Below are 19,961 nucleotides of genomic sequence, written 5' to 3' on the forward strand. Positions count from 1 at the left end.
AAAAAGTGTCTCCTAATCTCCACGTGTTAAGCAAAAGAAGTTGGGTGGGTTGGGTGTTGGGTTGGTTGGTTTGGTTTTGTGGGATTTTTCTTGTTTCTTTCTTTGTTTGGTTTTGGGGTTTGTTGGGTGGTTGGAGGGTGTGTGGTTTGTGCTGGTTTGGTTGTTTTGGTTTTTTTTACCTTTGGCATGACTATCCTGCAGTAAAACATTACTTTCATACATGAACTGGACTGTTTGTCTGTTGAAGCCTGAAAGATGTTGGAGTAGTCTTCGTTTATTTAAGCACACAGCAGCTATCTGACCAAAACAAAACAGCAGGAGAGGGAACAACACGCTTTGCAATTGTATTCCTCTATAAACCCACAGCCTGAATTCTCTTTCCGGAAAGTTCTGTACAGAATACTGCCACATCTTTTATTTTAAACACAGTAGGGAATCAAGAACATGAAAGAGAGGGGCAGTGATAGAAACAAAGGACTGCAGATCAGGAACACCAGTTCCAGTGCTGTGTAAGTTTTGACTGCCCTACCACACTGACTGTCTTCAGCACTGAAACAGCGCGCCATCAGATGCCTCAGCTGCGCCAGGTCATGAATGCTAACGCTTACCTTTCATCACTGCCTTGCTTTTCTAAGCTTTCCATCTCCAAAAGAGCCCTCCAAGTGTAAGACAATGACTATGAGCCATAAAAGTCAGGATCAAGTACAAATCAGCATTTTCAATAAACGTACAAATCATTTATTCAGAATTCAAAACTCAGGTACAAACAAAATATTTAAGAAACAAATCCAGAAATGTAAACACTTCTAGAAAATACATGAACTGTACCAATTTAACCACCCACCATTCTTCACAGAAAATAGTGAGAAGCAGAAAGACAAATTCAATGCCTAATTGGGTTTTTTTTCAGATTCTGGTTTAGAGGTAGAATACTACTGTGAAAGGCTCAACAAAACTTAGTTTAGTGGAATTACGCTACAAGTGAATTTGGCCCATATACTTATAAATGTAATGAAGCCAGAAAAGAAGTTCCTTATTGAAAGCTCTCATACAATAAAATTTGGTGTGGCACTTTCCAAGATGTAAAGCACCTTTCCTGACAAATACTGTTTTATGCTTTTGCACGTAAAGGATCCTGTGCTTTTTCCATTAACGACATAAAGAAAGCACTTAAAAATAGAAAGTCCCAACTTTTTGGCAGGCATATAGAAAGCAAGTGTTTTTCAGTAACTTGCCCTAGAAAGCCAAACTGGGGGAAACCCCTGTAACTATAAAAAAAGACTTTTTGAAAGACTTCATGAATACATGATCCTTACTTATTTGGGTGGCACAGTCCTCAAGGGGAAAAAAAAAAAGTTAATACAAGGTGGAGGCGGGGGGAAGCATCTTCTCCACTAGCTAAAAGCTGGGGAACTGGCCAGTTTTCACATTTAATATTAATCTCTGCTAAATGCTACAATTCTATTCTCTCAGGAAAAGGTGTATCTGCGTGAGACACACTGTAACTCCAAATCTCCTAAAAAAGTACCAAGCAGTCAAAGGAATGTATCTTCCATTTTTGTTCTTCAAAGAGCCTGCTACAAGTAGAAATTAAGGTTAGTGTTCTTCAGGACAATATATACAAATTCATAAAAAACAGGAACAATCTGCAGGCTCAGTGACATACAAACATTACTCAGAAAAAAAAACCCAAACTTATTATATACAGTCTGGCTGCTAAGTGCATTATTTAAATTACTGCATGCAAATAGTAGATCTATGGTTGTTTAAGGAACTGAACTATAAACAAACTCTAGGCTTCTGAGAGTTTAAGGAGGACTTTCTCAAGTATCTGCTGTAAGATATTTGTGTTTTGGAAGCAACAAAATGAAGTTTGCAGTTCTAATGCCTTCTTGCTTTGTGGTATAAGAACACTTCTGGAGATGTAAATAAGATAAAAATCCCAATTTAGACAGCCAGTTCACAAAGACTCAAGCATGACCCTGCTTCTTTTACGGATATGAAAGCAGAGTTAGGCTGTTGTTCAGTACCTTTTAAAAATTTCCATCCTTGCCACAGGTAGCACCACAGAGGAGTAGTCACTACAAAAATAAACAAACAAGCAAACAAAAAACTCAAAAAAACCACCACCACCAAAACCCCCCAAACCAACAAACATTACAGCTGCTACATTCATTCAGCAACTAAATATCCCATTCATTTAAGTGACAGATTTTAGGTACTAAAAACAAGAGTTGTGAACATTAAGGTCAGTTCATGGAAGAGGCAGAAACAGAAATTTACTTACTGTCACTAATGAGGCACTGCTTTGTGTTTTTCTTTTGTAAAGAAGTTATCTAACAGAGGAATCACTACAATCCAAGTACCTCAAAAAAACCTTAAATATAAAATGTGAACAGGCCTGCTTTCATGATATTCTTCTACCTTTCCAAATACCACCTGGAACAGCATCTATCAAATATTATCTGCAGTAGAGAAAAATGCATTCTTGATTACATGGTGGAAGATTGAAATGTGTAAACTATGAAAATAATTAGGAGAAAAGTGAAAGAGCAACTATATGAGAGCTGGCCTTATGGTTACAGATTAAACCTGAAAAACACATCTATATGCATTTCCACCTTCCTCCTCATCCCTAGCTTCAGAAAAGCAGGCAAAAAGAGTAATTTCTGCCATAGACTAGCTGAAACAGGTATGCACGTGCCAACCACCTCATCTGGGCAAAACTAGTGTGCCACAGTTCAGATAGTTCATCTGAGCTACATTTAGCTGATTTTTCTGAAGCAGATCAAAGCAGCACTTGAACTGTACTCACAGCAGAACTGACAACATTGCCTGACAAACAACCATGAGTAATCTCTTCCATCAGCACTGGAGCATCAGTCCAGCACAAAGTACAACAGACAAGCTTTCCTTCTACAAGTACATTCTTCTGTTTAATAAGAAGCCTTGTGAAATGAAAATGCTGAAAGACATACAATATTAATACAGAAAAATTTCAGATGTAGATTTTCTTATATTAGGCCTTCTGATTCCTTTATGAAATGTCCAACACCTCGAAAGGAAGCAGTGCATTCCTATCCAGGTAAAAGAATATTACATAACTAGATTAAGAAAACTCACACAGACAAAGAGCAAATGTTAAGCCCTATGTTAAATTATGGTATTTTCATATCACAATTCTTTTGAGAGCTTAAAACACACTGAAAAAAAGCCATTTTTTAAAGTACACATCCCATTTGACTCCTTATTTTTCACACTATCCCTGTATGTATTTTAATGGTCAGGATGAAAATATTTTGTGTATATACAAACTAATTACATTTAACCCTGTAAATGTAAAAACTTATCCAAAACGTCTTCATTCTTTGTGATTTCACTATATTTAGGCAACTCGCCTTCTACACATGCAAGATACTTTTCAGAACATCAGAAAAAAGAAAAAAAAGCTTTCCTATTTCACAGCTTCCCCAAAAGAGCAAGACAAAGCTGATTTGTATGTTGGTACACACCTCACTGTACCTTCATAAAATCACTTTTGGATATACAGGTTACAAATCAAAAAAAGCTAACAGTTGACCTAGATATTAGTTAAAAAAGTCATCCTGTGTTTGTATTTGCAAGCTCTAGTAACAGAGGAAATGTCAAGGAACATCTAGGGCTTCCATGAAAAACTACGTTTCACAAAGTTTTCCCCCTTGGCATCTCCAAAATCGGTTGTTTCTTCTCTTTCTATTCTGCAACAAAAGTGACAATAATACAAAGTAGCAAAATACATATGGTCCCTCAGTGTCTTCAGGAAGTGAAACATTTTTATTCCGTGGTCTAGTACATGTCACATGCTAGTACAGCACTCTGCCACGAAAGAGAACTTATTATTACACCTAACCACTACCTCCAGAGTGTAGAAGTCCAATAACCATTGGACATAAATAACTTCTCTCTCAAAATCCAAAGAAAGCCTCTTTAAAGGTTTACACAAGATATTTTTTTTTTTGGTAACAGATTGACAGTCAAGGAGCCAAATCCTACAAACTGCAGAGATCTCCAAGCCTGGTGGCCTTAAATCCAAGCTGAGAACCTTCAGAGGACAAGGGTATGATCATTTAGACTACACATTGTTAATTAAATGTGGTGATAGATTAATGCACCTGTACCACTTTCAATACCCAAGCATACGCATGCTCTAACATTCAGTTACGAACAGGGTTATGTTACAAGTGTGTGGTAACTAGACTGAGTTAGAAAGAGCACATTAAGAATCTATGACCTTAGTTGTTGGGCTTTGACAGTTCTTTTTCAAAAGTGCCCCAGAACTTCTTTTTTGCAGGATAGGGAAAAAGTGATGATGGCCACTCTATGCAGAGGCAAGCTTTATTCTTCCAAGGTGAACTACACCACTGCGCAGATGGCTGGTACAAGTCCAATGCACCATTGATGTTCTAAATAAAGGCTATTTTGAGGCCTCAGATGGATATTCGCCCTGTGTCAACCTCCTGAGTAGTAGTAAATTTCACCTAAGAACATAAGTAGACAAGCAGCAAAGCTTTTACAAAAACTATTTTGCATGATAACATGGCCATAAGAGTCACTTCAAAACAGCACTAGTTGATTTTAATGACACTATAGCACCAGAAGTTAACACGTGGATTCAGAGAATTATAATATGCATGTGTCTTTACATTTTGAGAAGCTAGTGTTAGCAAACTACTGAAACACTGGCCTTCCAGTACACATTGCAAAATGCAGCATTAGCAAACTGAACTGACCCCTAGAAGTCACAACATCAACTTTTATTCTACTAGTGTCCATCACAGATTGCATGGCAAATTAGATTTCCCTTGCTGCTTTTGTGGCACACTAAGATATCTGAACTTTTTCTATTAAAAACCCCCAACATAGCAATGGCTAGGCAAGATACAAACCCTGCTGTTTGCCCGGTGTTCAAGTGGAAAGCACAGCCTAGGTAACTTAGCCCATTTGCCAACAGGGGAGAAACAGAGCTTTTTATCCATGTCCAATTAGAATATCAAATACCGGACATACAGAGAAAACACAAAAAACCCAAAGCAACAGAGATGTCAAGAAATAGTTTCAAGTCGTGGCATTTACTTTTAATATCTATACCTGTAGATAGTAGTTGTGATCCATCAAACACGCTAATGCCCCACAGTGACAATAACATCCTTGTGGAGGCAAAACATGTGTCACAAATTTGCTGCTGTAACCCAGCAGTGCAGTCTTTGAAACTGTGTTCCAGATCACACGCCCTTTTGAAATTCTTATTTAGTAAAGTTTGCTACTGGTTCCACTTTGAGTCTTACCTGAGAAAGCAGGGACATCCAACCTCAGGGCAAACAAAAGTCAAAGGTTGCCTGAAGCTCCCTAAAGTCCCACTCCTGTAAGTCCTTGTTGCAGTGTGTAAGTGACCAAATTCCTAGCCAGCAGCTTTGAGTAAATGACAAAAAAAGTCATTGACTTGGACACTGGTTTCATGGAACGCATCTTTGAAACACTGACCAAACTACTCTTGTTAAAGTCAAAAGAAGTCTGAAAGGCAACTGCTTTCATGTTTCTCATCAGGCTGTATCCGTAAACAACACAGCCTACGCTGACTCCATCTCTTCCCATGTTGTTTCTTTCTCTTTGTAAAGGAGGGACACCATTCCACTTTGTAGAAAAAAATTTAAAGACTTGCTAACACATTCACCAAAGTGAATTCAGCAAACACCACCACCATCCCAAACACCCCCAATCTTCAGACTTAATTTAATGGAAGCCAGTTATTAGGGTATCAGTTTTATGTTTGAAAATAAAGTGCATAACGACTGTCACTAAGGACTTTGCTGATTTCAGTTTAGCGTAGTTAGCGTCAGTCCTCAGCAACATCCATAAAATACTAATTTAAACATAAATTGGTAACATGAGTCAAAATCTGAAACAGCACACATGAAAAATAAGTTTTGTGCAAATGGGAAGGAGAAAGGAGAGTGAAGTGGAATCCCTAGGTTTTCATGGAACTGAGCCTACTACACAGCTATCCCAACATGCAGCATCTGAAACGAAGAATCACAGTCCGTTTGCTTCCCTTCTACTAACCCCGAATTCAGTTTGCAGCTTTCTGGTGTCTGACTGATTTCACCTCGGGCAGGGGAAGATGTATCTTGAGGAAGACCTACAGAGACACTGTCTGATGAAGTATCTTGGTTATCTGCTGAAACAGCAATTTGTGGCCAGTTACCCTCTGTTGCATCATTGCAATTTGTCCCTTCATCAGCCTCTTCCAGCTGCTGAACAGATTTCAAATACTGTTGTATTAGCTTGTTGTCCTGCTCATTACTAGAGCTCTCTTCACTGTGCCCACATTCCCCATGGACATCCTCTACATCCGAGGAAAATGCTGACACAGAATTGCCACATTGTTTGACTGTTTCCACTGAAAGAGAGCTCTCAGTTCCTTCCCTTAAACTCTTTTCAGAGCTACACAACTCGCTGGCATGAGCCTGATCAGCCACAGAAGAATGAAAACCAGAATCTGGGAATGGCAACAAAGAGTTTTCCTGAAGAACATCACTAGCTGGAACTAACCAGGCAGAACTAACATCTGGTGGGGTTTCATGTTCAAGTGTGGGTGATCGAATAGATGGTTCAGATGGATAGGAAGCGTTGGCTGAAGGGATCCCAGGTTGCCATATGGCACCTGAATTTTGTGTCACTGAAAGCTGCCATTGTTGAAGGGATTTAACCTGTAAAGTATAGACAGAATTTCATTATGAAATGCAACTAAGAACGTGCTTTGATTTCTAGGGTGTTTCTTGCAATTAGCAACAAAGCTCTAGTATAAAATTTAAGACTGAGTGAACTAACAAAAGGTTCACTATACCTTTAGGGAAATACGTTCTTCCCACTGTTAAATAACTGCTTTTAAACCTAGATGCCCAACCCTGACAGAGCACACAAGCCTCCCAGATCAAATACCTGAAGAAAAAGGAATCGTCTTTTAAAAACGAAGGATGGGGAACCTTTATGAAATACTCATGCTTGAGAAGAGAGTCTTATTTGTGGAAGAACAGCTTAATAGAAGATTCATTAGTACAACTTTTCTACTTTAGAAATCAGTTGCTTACAAGCATCATAGCTTAACACCATTTCATTCACCCAGGGCTTCTAGCAGTTACATCATTCTTCACACTTCTGCTAGTTTTATTTAGCTTCCTTCGTATTTTATCCTCCTTCTCACACTAGACTACAATTCAGCCTTGTGTAACAAAACCAGTGTTCTTACACTAACACTTCTGAATGTTATTTTCCCCCAGAATACCAGTATAGCAAACACCACAGAAATGAGATTGTAATAAACCACCCAAGTCATCATTGGAAAAAGTGAACCACATCGACTATCTCTTCAGGATCTACAGTACGAAGTAATGGCCTTCAAATTCATACATAAGCAGAAAAATAAAGAGAGGTAACACTATTTACCTGGTTCCAAAGAAATCTGACAGCTTCCTCCTGTACAAGCCTCTGAATCTTATCTTCCTCTCTTTCTTTTCTTAGTCTGCAAGAACAAATACCCAAATTTATGCAGCTTAAATAAGCAACATTTGGATAACAAGATCGATGAGAGTACATAAAAATGCCTACTTATGTAACAGTGCTCTTGAAAGACACAACAGAGCCTGACATCACTGCAGTCTCATTTGCCATCAATATCCATCTGCTGACTTGAGTTTCTTTTTCAGAATTACATCAAGATTCTGCTTCCTTTTGCTGCAGCATGTTTCTTAACTTGCCAATACTTTAAGTGCCCTTTTGTAAACTGAAGCTGAGCTCTTCATTTCTTCATGCACAAAAGAACAACCCCAAAATAGTGTTTCTTCATTTCAAATCATGCTCTTTCCAGCTGACATCACTTGGATATAGGCATGATATGTAAGCATTCGGAGTTTCTAGAGGTCTGCTGAGGGCTCAGGTTGATTCACAGAACTTTTGTTGCTTGTGATAGTAAAGAAAAAGAGCCTGTCAAGACTTCCAGTTCCCAGGTCAACCCAGAAAGATAACTAAACCTGCAATTTATATCGTACAAACTGAGGAACTTTGATAATGTTCTCCCCCAAACATGGATTCATAGGATAAAATACCCAAAACTAGAACCAGGCACAGAAACACATTTTGAAATTGTATCATTCAAGGCAGGGAGAATTTTTCTTTTCACCAATAACAGTGGAATGACTCTCAATATGGACACTTCACTTACAGACTCTATAATTGCTAGGAGACAAGTGAAAAAAACGTCACACTTAGCAACTTCTATTTTGGTTATGCAGTGAAACATGCAAGTCCTGCTAACAGAGAAACAGAAAAATGTATTCTAACCCAGCCCACTCACAGAAGGCACTTTGAGAGTATGAGATTATGTGTGTAACTGTGCTTATCTTACAAGAAGCAATCCTCTACTGTAATCACAGTTTTCTGTTACTGATGCTAGGTTATACTGTGAGTAGTTATATCAAGACCCTTCTGTATCTATTCTGATCCTGGAATGACGGTTATATTCAAAAATACACAGTATGACCTCAACTTACTTTTCTATTTCATCAGTTAAGCAAATGATGTGCTCCTGCATTCTGTTTAGTCGAATTTCATACCGCACTTCCTTGGCTCGGGGATGGTAGTTCCTCGTGTAAAATCCTCTCCAGCAGGCTTGAAGCTTGGTAGCTGCTTTAGCCATTCTTTGCAGATCAGCTGCACCTCGATCGATAACACCTAATGAATCAGAACTTTCTCCAGTCATCTGGTCAGGACAGGGAGTTGCAACTTCTGATTCAGCACCTACTGAGGTGCTGGGGTTACTATGCAGAACCTGGTCTTCAGAGGATGCTGAACAGCTGCTAGTATTAGCAGTCAGGCTGGCTGTTACTAGATCAGAAGGCAACAGTATACTCTCTTTTATATTCTCTTGGGTTTCCACACTTCCCACTGCTCTGTTCAAGTGCTCTCTTGTAACACACGAGGCTTCTTGCTTGTTAGCTTTCTCCCCGCTATTAACATCTCTCACATATTCAATCACTGTATCATCATCATCATCTAGGCCCAAATTGATTCCGTGTACCTCCAGGTCTGAAGTAGGAGACACAGGAGACAATCCTGAAGCAACTGGCATGAAAGTAGACTCTGAGGACAAAAGGCTACTGTTCAGTTTGTCTTCATCTGTCTGTACATCTTCAAGGTATAGCTCCTTGTGAAAACTTCTTTCAAGAAGAAAGGTGTTCTTTACTGCATAGGAATGATCATCATTTGCACTTGGTCCAACCCAAGAATTCTTCTGGATGATAGGTTCTAGATAGGCAGAAAGCCATGTTCAAGAGTGTCATAGCATTTCAATAACATATCTTAATTCATAGGGATTCCAAATTTGGTTTAAATAAATCATCTTACACACCCAGATTCTAACTGAAATGCTAGTAATAAGCATTCATTCTATGTAACAGTAAGGACAATAACTATTTATGAGAGTAACAACCACAAACTTTGCAAACACTGGGTACAGCAAATGGCACAAACTGCCTCCCCCTGGAGAAGTTACACTTCTATCAGATGCAACAGTCAAAGTAATAACTCCTTAATTTAGTGGATTGTGTTTTGCACCTAACAATCTTACTAGCACTTCAAGACATGAATAAGCATGGAATGTATTTTTAGAAATTAACTTCAGTTGAAAATCTAAAAAAGAAGAATCAATAGGACAAGATAAGAAGAGGGCTCTGTGCTGAAATTCTCTCCACAAAGTTATCTACATTAAAAAAAAAAAAATATTTCTACAGGTTAAATCACAGGTGCAGATTAGCTTCTTACCACTTTCAAGAACTATCTGTGGTGGCTGGGCTGGACTGCTGTGTTCATAAGTAACTGGCAGCGTTTTGTTGGGAGTAGAAGATGTAGGTGGTCCTTCATTTTGGTTTTGATGCATCAGCTGCCTCTGGTGGAGCCTAAACACACAGTTCCAACAGATTTTGTATTTCTTTTAAACTTTTTTGGTAGAGAAGACATCTAAAAGAAACTATCGACTACTTTAAAGGAAACAAGTGATCAAATCATTCTAAACTAGAAGCTAGTTATGCAGATCCCTACACCTACAAGATACTAACAGGACTACTCACAAAGTAGGGGATTGCAGAGACTGCTCCTGTTCCCCTTCCGCCTGCCCCTTTTTCTTCATTACATGTATCCAAAAAAAAAAAAAAAAAAAAGAAGAAAACCAACATGCAGTTCTGACTACAGACCGAAAACCATGAAGTATTTTTACACACAAGGGTGATATGCAGCTATTTTAAGTGTTTACTGCAGCATATATTATGCTTGTATGTGTAGAAGAGTTTGGGGAATGCAGGGATGTCTGTTACATTTCAAAATGACTGAATCAAGGAAAGGATGTCCCTGTTAAAGGGACAAAATCCTGACACAAATCAACAAATAAAATCATCTGTTACAAACTGAGAACACACAGGTTGTTTCAGCCCTGCTAAACTAAAAAGATCATGAGGTAGAGGTCAGAAAGTCAAACTGCCTTATAAAACATATACGTGTGCACACATATATATGAGCATTTTTATTTATGGGGGGGATTTTGGAAGGTTGGTTTTTGGTGAGGGTTTTTTTTTTTATTTCTCAAAAGTTATATTTCACAAACCAACTTCCTGATTTTTCCCCAGAAACATATGAACGTCAGAACACTCAGCTGGAAATTCCAACGTCAATATGCTTTTACTGCACCTTTTCCTCTGAAATGGCCTCAATATTTCTAGAATTTCCTCCTGGAGCTCAGTCTACACTGACAAAGAAAGCAGTAGCTCCTTCCAGGTGCTCCACATTTTCCAGCCCTTTTGAATGAGATGCCGCCCTTCTGCTTACCACAACACTTCTGCTGCTCAGCTTTCTACCCACACTATGCCAACTACATAGAGTGTTCTTTTGAGCAGAGTCTTCTGCTCTGATCTTTCTGCAGAAAATGTTTGTCAATAGGTCCTGGGGAACAGGGACACCTGTGTTGCTATGCTTTCTGGCTTTTAATCCCAATTAGTTCACCTTTTCATGTGAGGAATGAGCACCACTGTAACTGTCCTTATCCATCCGCATAGACCTTAGCAAAGCAGCCATGGCTGGCAGAACCAGCAGGCTCTCCAGACGCCTCTGCTGGCAGACCCGAGGCACCAGATACAGAGATTGCCAAGTGCATCACTGGGAACAGTGTCCCTCAAAAGACGACCTTAATTTTAAAGCCAAGAAAGAACGCACCAAGAACAAAAAAGTGGCTAATGCACCAGTGTACCACAGTTGTTCTAATTATCAGGGAAGACTAAAGTTAATCTAAGCTCCTTTTTTAGATTTTCCCCACTTTCTCTGTGGCAAAAAAAATTCAGTAGGTATTTATTTTAATCCCAGTTCCAAACACCAATCACCTTCAGTGTCCTACAGAGCACAGATTGAAAAATATAGAGAATTTGCCCCTAGATGGCCTAGCAAGCAAGAAAACACTCCTGCTGCTGCTGCTCTTATTCCCCTCTAGGGCACATCTGGTACCTCCATTACTCTTCCCATCTCCAGCCCTCACTGTTGCTTTCAAATACTTAAAAGGAAATCTTATTATATCTAACAAATAATAAGACACATAATTATATTCTCAATTACATTCTCTAACAACAGAGAAACAAGAAGTTCTCACCTTTGCTTACTCAGTATTTTTTCCAGTTTGGCATCCTCTTCAGTCTGAAGACCATATGTAGATATAAGAGGACAGACAGTAGCCAAGTACTGGACCAGCTGAACATGCTGCCCGGGTCGATAGGATCTTCCTTTACCTTGACTGTAGAGCCATTCTGCTTTCAGACTATTAGGAAAGGGGAAAATGGTCACTATTAACACATGGCATAAAACCCCCAACCCTCTTTTGATTACTGTCCCTCTAGTGAGTATCTAGGAGCTCGTCCACAAATCTAATCAAACCTTGCAACGTGTGCAGTACCCAGAGGAACTGGGAATTTCATTACCAGAATAATGAATAAAATATCCCTTCACATAAGCATTGATGAAACAAATCTCCGACTGAAACCGCATTCTCTGCTTTATCTGTGTGTAGTCTTGGAGCACTGAAAACACATTTGTGTCAATGAATTTATCAGCAAAGCTTTCACAGAAAAGGTCACAAACACGCAGAATAGGCATAGAGAGCAGACCTTGCTCAAAAGTATTCAACAATTGAAATCTGATTTTAAATATAATGCTCTTCAGTCTGATATATTATCTATATATAATAATAGTTAATACAGAAATGCAAGTGCCCTTTTATAAAGGGCCTGATTTGCATGTTTGAGCTTCCAAGATAACAGCTTTAGTATCTGCTGCCTCATTCTGCAAAGTCAGAGAGGCTGTAAGCTCAGAAAGGGTAACAGACTGCTGATAAATTGCTACCCGGTTTGCTTTGTAAAAGTGCTACTGTGAGTTGAGTAATAAAACAAAAGCTTAACATTATACTTCTACTTAAACTTGTGATCTTACATAGTAATTTCAGTGTAACATGAAAAATACAGCAAAAGCAACAATGTTAATTGGTCTGCATCTCATATAGCCATTAGCAAGACAGAATTTCGGATCATTAGCACTTTTCCATTTTTTTATTACATAAAAGTGCAATTTCAGCTTAGACAAAATTTTGTTTAATAATTTTAGAGATTTAATACTATTATGTCACCTTTCCTTCTGAGAAATCACATATCCATCAAGAACTTTAAGGTTCAGACACCAGCTGACGACATATGGCCTGTAGTCAAACCCAGGGATAGAAGGCGTGGCCATCACACAGGGATTGTTCATAATTGACAACTGTTCCAATTGATGAAAAGAAGTCAGGAAGGAAACCTTGAGAAAACAAGATGTATTTGTTAACTGAACAGAACCCATTAGATGCTTACAGAATGTATCACATTTCTCCTAGTTGCAGCCAGACATCTTATGCAAAACATAACTACAAATACACTGAAAGTCACATTTGCTTTATGAACACCTTCAAATAACTTTCTGTCAACTACTGCCATTTTCCCATTAATTTTCCTGTAAGTACTTAGCCCTTAGAAAGCATTAACTTCTCTTAAAATCTGGGAATGGGGCTTTATGTATAGAAAGGTATAGTATTTCTGTGATTCCAGTTCACTACAACAGGCATTGAGGTTTTGACAAAAAAATGGCAAGCCAAAAAACTGGAGAAACAGTCCTGTTTCAAAGAGAAACGTATTATTCATGTGAGATCACAGGCAGAATATGTTTCCCTTACATAGTGTTTGAGAAATAGATAAAACAAGACATAGCCCAAAAAATGTTTAGTTGCAACAAGAGCAACTCAAACCTTCGTTCTAAAACACAGCAGCTGCAAAACCCCTCTGCAGCAGTTAACCAGCTCAGCTTTCAACCTGCAGACAATGAAGAAAAACTCTATGAATTTAGTCCTTAAAGTATACTTCTGATATCCTTGAATAACGTAAAATCAAAATAAAAAAGGCAAAGTTTCTTTCCAGGGTAAATTTGAAAAAGTAATCCCTGCTTGTGCAGCTAATGCAGGTATAGTTATTACATATAAACTATTAAAAGTTACTTCTATCAACATGGGTCATTTCAAAGACGAGAGCCTATTTTCAGTTACAGCCTCAAAAGAATTATCCAACCACCTGCTTCCAGTCTATCTAAAGACAACATCTTACCTCATTTAAGTCTCTGATTTCATTTTCTGCCAAAGAAAAAACAGTCAGATTCTGAGGTAGGCAAACAGGGGCAGTGCGAAGTGAAGTTATAATATTTCCATGTAACAACAGAGTCTATAAAATAAAAATACAGTGATTAAATGTATGTTTGATCAAAACCCCCATATTTTGTGTTCAATTAAGGCTTTCTAGTATCACCAAAATTACTTCTATTTATTCCATCAAGGAAAAAGTAATTCTTGTACTTTAGAGCAAAATCTTGTCCTTTTAAAATACAGAAGTATAGTCACAACTACAAAAAATGTATTTGGAAGCATTTTTTCTCTACCATGTTCATGCTGAAAGAACATGAAAGAAAGAGTTAATGCTATGTTTTGTCTTGATTCATGACAGAAGAGAACAGAGCACTATGAACAAGATCTCACCATGCCACCTTTCTCAAAATCATTAATGTGGTTATAGAAAAAATCACTACGTCGGTTCCTGCAACTTGAAGACAAGGGAAAGAATTCCTGCATGCTTGCCTCTAGAAATTACAGTGATTAATTAAAATGCTTTAAGAGGTAGTGTTTGAATAACCAACACTTGAAAAGGCAGCAACTTTCAAAGCAAATTTATTTACGCAAAGAATGTAACAATAGAGTTAAAATAGCATCTACCTACCTTCAGCAATGTAAGCTTGGAGAGATCGCTTAATTGAGCTATGTTATTGTCTGACAAATCAAGATGCTGAAGAGATAGACAGGAATTAATTTGTTCAATGGCCTACAAAAATAAAGAAGTCAATTACAACAACTTTTTTTTTAGTCTTTTTCAGTCATTAATAAAACCAGGTACCAATAATTAAAAATTATTTTGAAAGCTAAAACACCGGCGAAGTAACCCAAAACTAAACACGTTTCTACAGTTTCATTTTAAAGATGATAATTAGTTTCCTGTTTGGGGGATTATTTCCCAATTCTCATTAGATTTCAATATCAAACCTTTTATTTTTTTCCTAGACAATTCTTGTGGCATAAGTTGCCCTCTTCTATTTCATAAACAAGTACACACAAAACTTCAACGTTTGCTCCAAACAAAACCAGAAACATACTCAGATTTCTTTGCAGCGTTTTCCAAATGTCTACAATGCTAGATTCTGGAAAATGCAAAAGACTAAATACTTTACCTTAAGGTTATTTCCTGCCAAGTTCAGCCATTCCAGGTGCACTAAATCCTTCAGCCCTTCCACATACCCAATACTGTTATGAGGCAAGTTTAGCACCCGGAGCTTTGTCAGTTTTGCTACACCCATCATTCGCACCAAACGATTGTTGGCTACAGAGAGCTGCAGATTGACACACAAATATAAGAAACAGTTTTAACTATTAAACTGCACAGACAGAATAGATTGTTATTTTTAGTGGTTAGGAATCTAATCCAAAGGGAACTTCGTCAATCTACATGTTCCATTTTCAACACTGACCCAAAAAACTGCAAGAGCCAGGAAATAAATTCTTGATCAAAGAAAGTACTCTTCACAACTCACTCTGCAAGCTTAAGAGGAAATCCTCCTAGGCACAGCTAAATAAAGCACAATGAATAAAGAATTGAGTCACATGAAAAAAATTTTCAAATCAGAATTGCCAAATCATTGTGCAAATTGTTGCACCATTCCTGGTGTAAAAATTACTGTCAATATGGCAGAGGACAAAACATATTTCACATGAATCTCAAAAAGGGTCCTGTGCTAAACAGGACCATAAATCACAAACTTTTAAAAGGATAAATCACGATTAGACATCCACAATAACAACATGATCACCAAGGTGGCAGACTGGTGAAGGTTTGTTGTAGCAACAAACCTCACCTCTCCTATCTCAGTTTAGCTTGTGCCTAAAAACTATCATGTGACTTCAAGTCTATCTGGAGGCACTCTCAGCGACAATTAACATCGACTTGTACAGCTTTGCCCAGGAGGGATGTCTACTCTGATTTTTGCAAGCACTGTGCACATATTTAACACTTAGCACCAATATCCTCATGAACCTAAACGGATGGCTGCTAGTATTAAAACTAAGGATAAACACTACAACATCAGAGCCTACATGAACAGATAAGTTAACAAGACTACACAGATCCCTCCCACTTCACATTTTTTTATTTGCTATTTCTATTTTAACCTAATCTGCATAGGAGTTTTCTCTTCTTGTAAATTGAGACTACTAATCCTCTTCATTTGTGGAGAGTTCTGAAACCCAAATGGTGAGAAGAGTCCTGTATGAGTGTCTGCGTGTTTACAATTACACAGTAGAAAGATAGAACAGTATTATTTTTAATGTTACAAAGCTTAAGTAATCAAAAACTAAGTAGTATCAAAATTAGGGTTATCAGCAACTTTTCTAAGTCTTCTTATGACACCCCACCCGCCACTGGGATTTATTTGGTTCCTTTTTAGTTGCCTAGGTAACTAGTAAAACAGCCTTCCCCACTATCAACTGTAGAGCTATGCTGAAAACAACGCTTTCTATTTTGGTTAGCCATCATTTATTTTCCTAAGACAGTAACTGTTAACTTACTTCAGTGACATAATATGGCCTTAAAGCAGAAGTATTTTAATCAACATCATAGCACCATTATTTCATTGCAAATTCAAGTCAAGTAACACTGACCTGTATCAGATTCTTGCATTTCTCCAAATTTTCCAATTTAATTATCTGGTTTTTGTCCAGAATCAGAGTGTGAGTTTCAGCATCACAGGGTAAGGTTGGACCCAGTTTTTGCAATCCTTGACCTGACCAGTTGACCACCAAACCTTAAAAAGAAAAGGAAAATGGAGAAAAAAAAGAAGATAAAGCCCCAAGGTAAACACTTTACATATGATAACATGTACTTAAAGAGCAAAGCAAGATAAAACAGATTTTTATAATGCAGGCAGCCAGTTTGCAAATACAAATCAACTTTCTTTGTCATGTAAAACTGAAGCAAATTATTTCAGATCAAACACCTTTGAGTAACTGATCCAGTTACTGGAATATATGCATTCCAGGCCCCATTCCAACAAAGGATTCTGGTAGAATTCTGGGAAAGTCAGTAACAGATCCTCTGAAGTGAGAAGTGGAGCAAAATTTCAGTCGTTAAGTTTAAAGCTGTGATCCTCAAAATTCCAAATTTCAAAACAACCTAAATTTTTAAATTCTTTAAAAACTGAGTTTTGAGCAGCTTGACAGCTGTGTGTAGGTACTCAGTCTAAAATCCTGCTTGCCTAGCCCACCAGCAACCATACCTGTCACTCAAAAAAATTGTTAAAAGGAGTATGGAAAAAGGGTAAGCAGTATCTCTCCTTTTGTCAACCAGAACATGGGAAACCTGAGAAAGATACAAACTTCATCTTCCTGTAGAGTTCCAAACACCCTGCTAAAATATTTGAAAATTAGGGCACTTAACTCCTAAACATGAAATGCCTATGTGACAGTCCTCAGCCAGAGAAAAATAAACATTCCTATCATGAACAAGTCCTCAAAAACCTAGACCACTGAATAAAACCCTGCAGTTTTCTCTTTTCCCCCTCTCTGTATTTCAAAGGAAAAATACTATTAGCCTACGCTTTTTTTTTTTTTAAAGTGCACTCCACGTACAAACACAAAGCAGAGGCTTCTGCCTATGAAACCAAAACTGACATCTCTCTGTTGTCAGACACTGGATGCTTGAACTTCAGAGACAAAACAAACTCAAGATTGAACCCTCCCTTTAAAACTTCCTATCATATTTAAAGACATGCTCCCTTTTAGTAGTTTGGCTGCTGCAAAACATAATCTTAAGTATTTAACTGTCTTTAATTATTGGGTCAGGAATGTGTCCAATTCAGAGCCTAGGATTCCACTCCAGGACTTCACTGGCCAAATCCTTGAGTGAATCTTGCCTTGGGATTTTGGTGCTTGTGTTCCCAAACTGTATCGATAGGCTAGATGTCCCATATTCCAGCAAACTACTGAGTGAAAAATCAGAACAGAGAACCCATTCACAGAGCCATACCACAGTACTGGTGACATTTGGGCAGGAGCAAACTGTAAACAGGCTAGCACATCATTTAACACACAATTAAAATGTTCCATGCAAAAACTGTTACTATATAAAGTAAAAAGGAAAACATTTACTATTTACAGGGATCTTGACTCACTGGGTACCCACGTGACACCTGCTAATAATAATTTTCATACATTAAGCTTCTGCTGTGTGTTTGAAATACATACACCATTCTAGTGCTTGCTCTTCTCTTACTATCTGCTCAGTAAAAAACACTGCCTTTTTCGGCAGCATGTTCCAGAACAGTGTTCTTACCCAGCATGTTCCAGGATACTGTCCTTACCCTAATGTGCCCTGCATATTAACGTTCTTACGGCTTCTAGGGTTTAGTTACACTAACGATGGAGGCAAACATTTTTGGTGTACCACTTTGTCAGCTAGAGAATATGCTTATCTAAGAAGCATCCCTGATGACATTTATCACATTTTCATTGCTTCTCAAATCCACAGCCACTCAAAGAGCTCTGAAGAGCAGAAATGCAGAGCCAGTCCTGTCTTTGCATGTTCAGGGAAAAGGTTCTGTGTGTTTCTCACTTAAATAGCCACCTCTGCAACCAGTCAGTCACTTAAACTAAACCGAGAAATTCTGCATCTGCCCATTTGTCCAAGAGCTTGTTATGAAATTTCACAACTGACCCATGCTGACTGAGGAGAGAGGCTAGAACCCACCATACAGAATTACAAGAGTAATTACCTTTTATCCACGCAAGACTGTCCCATTCAAACTGGCACCTGGAACATGGTTTTACACATGGTTCTTATACCTTTCAAGTATTCAGGTACAACATGATTGACTAATTGCTACTTAACACACACACACTACCATTTGCAAAGAAACTGTACTTCTACAGTGTTATCATCCACCTGCTTCTCTACTGATCCAGGCTTCCCTGGCATCAGTCTTGCTATAGTTATAGCAGACAACGGGACAGATTCATAAAGGTCTTAGATGAGTGCCAGCATCTTAGCTATCTCAGTTGCCCAGGGGTATCCTTTATCCTTCATGGGCAGCTTTAAGATTCAGAGAAGCAAAGGTTCCTATTTCAAGGACGTCTGTCCTCATCGTGACAAGCTGAGGGTCCTTTAGTTTGCTTGCTTAAGCATGACTATTCAGTATATAGAGTGAACTCTCTTGGGAAAAGTAGGGAGATTTCACACTATAAAGACTGTTATAATACTTCGGGAATGAGATTTTCCTAGCAGGCTCTCAATACCCAGTGAAAATTTCAGAACTGCTTGTTACTCATTTGGCAGCTACATCCCTTAACACACTTCAGCACGTCACAATTTTTGCTCAGGCCGCTGCTCAGTGGCTGGGACCTGAGCCTTCAAAGGCAGACCCGCGTTATCGCCACGCACCGTCCCTTCAGACGGGGACGGGAAGGAAGCAGCTGCCCCCGAGGAGGGGCTGCCTCCCAAGACCCCTCCACCCTCCGCTGTACAAAGAGGGAGTCTTCTTTGAGCTCCTGGCTTACCTTCCACAGAGCTGCGGCAGGCCCCTCCTCAGGGGCCCAGCCCTCAGCAGGGCGGGCAGCCCCCCCGGCCGTACCCGGAGCCAAAACGCTGCTGGGCGGCGAGCCCCGCTCCTCAGGCGGGCTGCACGGGCGCGGGGGCCGCACCGTAAGCACGGAGCAGCGCCTGAGGAAACGGCCGAGCGCTCCCCCGCCGGGCCGAGCGGCCCGCAATGGCTTTCGGGACTCGTAGTCCGGCCGCTGAGGCGCGCCGAGTGCCCGGCCCTGCCGGCACTACAGCTCCCACGGAGCGCTGCGCCCCCACCTCGGCACCACACAACGGGCACCCAAACACACGCCCGGCCAGCCCCCGGCGCCCGCGCCCCAGCCCTCGGCGCCGCTCTTACCCCCTCCAGCCGGCGAGACTGCCTCAGTCCTCACCGCGCCCCCCGTCGCCGCCATGCTTGTCAACGCCACCAGGCAACTAAGCGCCAGACGCCAGCTGGCTGCCTTGCTCCGCAACGGGAAACCGGCGTCTCTTACTCCCGGCAGGACGGGGCGTCCCGCGCACGGGACCGCCCGGCGGGACGTTAACGGAGCAGCGGAGCGCCCGGCGGGATGTTAACGGAGCGCAGAACGCCCCGCAGCCTCAGCGCGGCCGCCTCGCAGCCGGGAGGCGCTGCCCTCCCGTCAG

The 19,961-nt window shown here is 39.7% G+C and overlaps 1 protein-coding gene across 2 annotated transcripts; it reads right to left on the reverse strand.

The window, feature by feature from the left end:
- Window positions 1-715: 715 nt before the first annotated feature.
- Window positions 716-19,955, reverse strand: CEP97 (centrosomal protein 97). Of its 2 annotated transcripts, none has more exons than XM_056328339.1 (11): window positions 19,675-19,955; window positions 16,403-16,545; window positions 14,920-15,078; window positions 14,415-14,516; window positions 13,752-13,865; window positions 12,749-12,915; window positions 11,723-11,887; window positions 9,856-9,989; window positions 8,586-9,339; window positions 7,483-7,558; window positions 716-6,746 (listed from the first exon to the last, which is right to left on the reverse strand). In XM_056328339.1, the coding sequence occupies exons 1-11, from the start codon at window positions 19,727-19,729 to the stop codon at window positions 6,030-6,032; spliced, it is 2,586 nt and encodes an 861-aa protein (XP_056184314.1). In that variant the 5' UTR covers window positions 19,730-19,955; the 3' UTR covers window positions 716-6,029. The 2 variants fall into 2 exon arrangements, with proteins under 2 accessions (XP_056184314.1, XP_056184315.1); XM_056328340.1 differs by lacking the exon at window positions 19,675-19,955 and adding an exon at window positions 19,292-19,423.
- Between the last annotated feature and the right edge of the window lie 6 nt (window positions 19,956-19,961).

Source organism: Falco biarmicus, chromosome 2 (assembly GCF_023638135.1).
Source record: "Falco biarmicus isolate bFalBia1 chromosome 2, bFalBia1.pri, whole genome shotgun sequence".
In the NCBI taxonomy this organism is placed as follows: Eukaryota; Metazoa; Chordata; class Aves; order Falconiformes; family Falconidae; genus Falco; species Falco biarmicus.